Below are 5816 nucleotides of genomic sequence, written 5' to 3' on the forward strand. Positions count from 1 at the left end.
GCAGAAAGATTGATCAGGAAGGTATATGCTTTGTTCAATTGTTCCTTTCCCTTGCCGGAAGCAACCATATATGTTTTGTCATTATGGTTTCCATGGAATTTTACCTGTTCGGTGCTTTGTGCAAAGAAATTTAAAAAGAAGAAAGGACTGATGTTCGTTTACCTCATCTTCCACATTCTGTTTTAGAGCACTACAAGGACAACATTTTGTTTTTCTTTTTAACCATTTGGACACCATAATTGTTCACTCAATTATTTACGTCGCTCACTTTTTGACTCACTTATTCCCATTAGGTGATATATTGACACATACATTAATATTGTCACGTCATTTCACAAAATAATTATTGGCTCTAGCTTTATTGTTTATGGTTATGTTGGCTATGTTGATTCTTTCCGATAAAAATCAAATTAATCATTTTTTTATATTATTCATGAGGAATATAGAGAGGCAAAAGAAAAGGAACTTATTATACGGTTCAATCAAATAAGACTCCTCATCTATTGGAATCGAATTGTGCTTTTAACATAAACGCTTATAGAAGTGCTCGCTACAACATCATTCACAAAGCTGATGAAATTTTTTTGACTACATAGTTGTCTAGTACCGAGCTTGCAATAATACTAGAGAGACACAAACTATTCTCTCAAGTTTTGATTATTAATTAATGCAAGAATACATGAGTGAGAAATATATATGCCACGTCAGCAAACTGACGGAGTTTTTTATGGAACTTAACTGCATGGATCATTTGTGAGCACCATACTAACCTTGAGATCCATAAATGACACAAAAAAGCATTAAGGATGCAATCTGATAGTTTCGTAAACCTTAGGGACGTTTTGTGATATTAAGCCAAAGTTATAATTGTATTGGTAGATTTGGGCTCTGTGATTGATGTCTTGTTTATTCATGCATGTGGCTTTTATTCCTTCTCTAACCTTTTGTGGCCTGCCTGTATCTGGATTAACCTTATGTGGTTACTATGTTTCCATATTTGTATTACCCCTTTGTGAGCATTTGTATTTGCCCTTGTGACTGATTATCTTTGTACCTAATGGATGAAAACAATTATTGTTTTTCTCTAAAAAAAAAAAAAAAAGTGAATCTAAGCAAATCGACTACTTAGATATATAATTAATCTGATTTTCTAATTACAAGAATGAAGAAGAGGATTCTCTAAGCATATTATTCAAGAAGATATTGATTTAATCTTTTTAGCATCTATATTTAATTTATAAGTCTCCATTTTTGAATCAACTAACAACAAAAAGAAAAGGTCGAAAGTAATTTTCTTGATTAAACTGGGAATCTAGTTTATGATTCGACAAATTAATCAAAGCATGATGGTTGACCAAAACAAAATAAAAGTTGATGACTATAGGGCAAAGAACAATAAAAACAAAAGGAAGACTAATTAAAGTTGCACGTTTACTGGCATCGTGGCCAATATCAATACGAAATTCCACAAGATATTCCTCAAAATTTCGAAATTCCACAAGATATTCCTTTAACTTTTGCTTCTATTTTCATTTGAGTTCTTGGTGACCATTTCCTCTTGAACTAGAGCTAGGTTGTACAAACTAGAACCTCCATTCCAATTTGGTCACCCTACATATGACAAAGGATAAATGAGACATGAGAATGATAAATAAAACATTATGTTAAAATGTGTTAATGAAGATAAGTTACCTGAAGATAATTTTCATGGACTGTAGGATATGTTATATTTCATGTCAATGGTGCTCAGTCTTAGATTATCAACCATATATGTTGACTTGCATTCAGAAGGCCATTAACACCACACTTGATGCCTAGTCTTAGGAAAGACTTACTATTGCATTTTTCATGGCTTTGTCTTGATCTGTAATTATACTACTTTAAGAAAGAGTTTGCTTATATATTGAATGAATTATATTCTATTCCTCTCTCACTCTCTCCTTGTCGCTGCTCACTCTCTGATACTTCTCTCTCTCTCTCTCTCTCTCTCTCTCTCTAGATCGAGATGGCTGACCCGATCACTGAAGACTTTGATCCGCCACAGAAACCCGAGCATCAGTTTCAAACCCGTTTCCATAGCCAATATTGTACATGTTATTGCAGTCAAAGCCTCCACTTATGACGCAGAGAATACATTATCTACTTTAACACCATAACCCGCCACAAACTTGTAGCGCAGAGAATGCATTATCCATTTTAATCCCACAACCGCCACAAATTTGCCGTTGAAGTCTTACAACAAGTTTACTAGGGATTTTTATTATTACCAGTAGGATTTAAATACTCTTCTTTTTATTTTAGTATAAACGTTTTCTATGTAATGGAGAAAATAAATTTTATTCTTATTAATAGCTCAACAAGGACCTATATATTGACACCCAACCATCATTCATGTTATTGGGAAAAAAATTACATAGAGAGCATCAGTATGACGAATATGAGTAATACCTTACCAAGTGACCTAGAGAGCATCAGTTTCAAACCCGTTTTATTGCAGTCAAAGCCTCCACTTATGACGCAGAGAATATATTATCTACTTTAAAACCATCACCCGCCACAAACTTGTTGCGTAGAGAATGCATTATCCATTTTAATCCCACAACCCGCCACAAATTTGCCGCTGGAGTCTTACAACCAGACCAACGCCACCCTCTCTGTGGTCCCTGGCTTCCAAGCACCATCCACATTGATTTTGAGAGTGTTAGCCTGAGAGGTACAAGTAGTGAAAGACCGACTTGCACCACCATTTTCCCTTATAAATCCCTTTGCAATAATTAATACTACTTTAAGAAAGGTTTTGCTTATATATTGAATGAATTATATGAGTAATACCTTACCAAGTGACCTAGAGAGCATCAGTTTCAAACCCGTTTTATTGCAGTCAAAGCCTCCACTTATGACGCAGAGAATACATTATCTACTTTAAAACCATCACCCGCCACAAACTTGTTGCGTAGAGAATGCATTATCCATTTTAATCCCACAACCCGCCACAAATTTGCCGCTGGAGTCTTACAACCAGACCAACGCCACCCTCTCTGTGGTCCCTGGCTTCCAAGCACCATCCACATTGATTTTGAGAGTGTTAGCCTGAGAGGTACAAGTAGTGAAAGACCGACTTGCACCACCATTTTCCCTTATAAATCCCTTTGCAATAATTAATACTACTTTAAGAAAGGTTTTGCTTATATATTGAATGAATTATATTCTATTCCTCTCTCACTCTCTCCCTGTCGCTGCTCACTCTTTGATACTTCTCTCTCTCTCTCTCTCTCTCCCTACCTCTGTCTAGATAGAGATGGCTGACCCGATCGCTGAAGACTTTGATCCGCCACAGAAACCCAAGAGAAACAAATTCGCCATTGCCTGCTCCCTTATGGCTTGCACGACATCAATTTTACACGGCTACGGTAATTATCCTATTAGCACTCGAAATCGTTTTCTCTTACTTTTTTTAATCTTAATTTTGCAAGAAAAAATTGTTGGTTTTGGAGTGTATGAACTGAGCGTGGTCACTTTTGTTTACAGATATTGGTGTGATGAGTGGGGCGTACCTCTTCATCAAAGATGACCTCAAAATCAACGACCTCCAGATTCAAATATTTACCGGCGCATTGAACATCTACTCTGTCATCGGCTCCGCCTTGGCAGGCAGAACCTCCGATTGGATCGGGCGCCGGTACACCGCCGTCCTCTCCGGAGCCATCTTCTTTGTCGGAGCTATCCTCATGGGCGTAGCCCCGGGCTACGCCTTCCTTACGTTCGGCCGGTTCGTTGCTGGAATAGGTGTTGGCTACGGTCTCATGATCCCTCCGGTCTACACCGCCGAGATCGCTCCGACTTTGTCCCGTGGCTTCCTCACATCTTTCCCTGAGGTTTGTTTTCTTTCCTTATTTGTTCACCTTTTTTTTTGTTTTTGAGCCCAAAACGAAACTAAGCAGGTTTCATGTGAAACAGAAGTAGGAAGTGTTTGTTTCCTTACTTGTGATATCATCACATTACACAATCAGGGAAGCACTTTTGGAGACATCATGTGAAACAGCTTTTGTGATGGTGTTTATCCAGTAGTTCTCCCCACCATATACTCTTTGTTTGATTTTGATTTTTAACTTTTGGATGTGGATGTGAATGTGGATATGTGGATGTGGATGTCTTTGGAAACAACTTTTGACAACGTAAGATTTATTAAAGAGATTAGGTGAACGGGTTGTATGAGTTTTTTTGGCAAGTATTTTATGACTTTCTGTAGTTTATAGGTCCCTGGCTTTATTTGATTTATTTGGATAAATATGTACAGGTATTCCTCAATATTGGCATATTATTGGGGTACGTCTCCAACTACGTCTTCTCCAAGCTCCCAGCTAACCTCTCTTGGAGGGTCATGCTCGGCATCGGCGCCCTTCCAGCCATTATTGTCGCCATCGGCGTCTTAGCCGTGCCAGAGTCGCCGCGTTGGCTCGTCATGCAGGGCCGACTTGGGGACGCCAAACGCGTCCTCGACAAAACCTCAGCCTCCAAGGAAGAGGCTCAGTTGACGCTAGACGGCATCAAAGAAGCCGCAGGCATCGCCAAAGAGCTAGACGACCACGTTGTTCCGGTCTCAAAGAAAAGCGATGGTGAAGGAGTATGGAAAGACTTGATCTTGCACCCGACGCCAGCCGTTCTCCACATTTTGATCGCAGCCCTCGGCATCCACTTCTTCCAACAAGCTTCGGGCATAGGCTGTGTCTTCCAGAACAGCCCCAGGATCTTCCAGAAGGCGGGGATCAAATCTAAAGACCACAAGCTCCTTGCAACCGTGGCCGTTGGATTTGTCAAGACCATTGCCATCTTGGTCGCCGCGTTTTTACTTGATCGGTTCGGGCGGCGCCGGTTGCTTTTGTCCAGCGTGGCTGGGATGATATTTTCACTCGCGTGCCACGGGGTGAGCCTCACGATCATCGATCATCACCGCGACACAGCCCCGTGGACCATCGCATTGTGCATCACCATGATGTCATTGAACGTTGCGTTCTTCTCGATTGGGTTGGGGCCCATAACATGGGTTTATAGCTCTGAGATCTTCCCGCTGAAGCTACGCGCTCAAGGAGTTAGTATGGGAGTGGCCGTTAACAGGGTGACAAAGTTCGTCATATCCATGACTTTTGTCTCACTATGCAAGGCCATTACGTTTGGTGGGGCCTTCTTTCTCTACGCAGGGATTGCTGCGTTGAGTTGGGTCTTCTTTTATATGTTGCTCCCCGAAACTAGGGGAAGAACCCTTGAAGAGACGGAGGTGCTGTTTGGTAAATATCACAGGTTGGAAAAAGCGAATGCCATGCTCAGGGAGAGCAAGCAAGGCGATGGTGACGGAAACAAAAGTCAAGTCAACTAGGGTTTACTAGGGATTTTTATTATACAAATTTATAAATAAACCCAATTCTAGACATGTATTTATAAAAAAACTCAAGCACTATTTAAACATAGAAACACACTCAAAATCAACTCCAAAGTCAACTTTTTGAGTGTGTTTATAAATGGGGTTTGAGTGTGTGTAATGATGGATTTTGGGTGTGTTTATATGTTTAAATAGTGCTTGAGTTTTTTTTATAATTTCAACCCCCATTTTGGGTGTTTTAGTGAAACTCCCTTTTTATTATTACTAGTAGGATTTAAGTACTCTTCTTTTTATTTTAGTATAAATGTTTTCTATGTAATGGAGAAAATAAATTTTATATATTTTTTGTTCGAAAGGATTTTCTAATGTGTTTTTCCCTTGTAATAATTTTATTTTTTTGTTCCTTCAAAAGCAATAGAGGAATAACTCTCTTTCTCTA

General features: G+C 39.3%; 1 protein-coding gene across 2 annotated transcripts; it reads left to right on the forward strand.

The window, feature by feature from the left end:
* The first annotated feature begins 2449 nt into the window (after positions 1-2449).
* On the forward strand, positions 2450-5816 carry LOC103343428 (polyol transporter 5-like). Of its 2 annotated transcripts, XM_089055526.1 has the most exons (4): positions 2450-3097; positions 3293-3410; positions 3529-3875; positions 4298-5816. In XM_089055526.1, the coding sequence occupies exons 2-4, from the start codon at positions 3299-3301 to the stop codon at positions 5372-5374; spliced, it is 1536 nt and encodes a 511-aa protein (XP_088911652.1). In that variant the 5' UTR covers positions 2450-3097; positions 3293-3298; the 3' UTR covers positions 5375-5816. The 2 variants fall into 2 exon arrangements, with proteins under 2 accessions (XP_088911652.1, XP_088911650.1); XM_089055524.1 differs by lacking the exon at positions 2450-3097 and having other exon boundaries at positions 3126-3410.

Source organism: Prunus mume, linkage group LG6 (genome assembly GCF_029339155.1).
Source record: "Prunus mume cultivar Tortuosa linkage group LG6, ASM2933915v1, whole genome shotgun sequence".
In the NCBI taxonomy this organism is placed as follows: Eukaryota; Viridiplantae; Streptophyta; class Magnoliopsida; order Rosales; family Rosaceae; genus Prunus; species Prunus mume.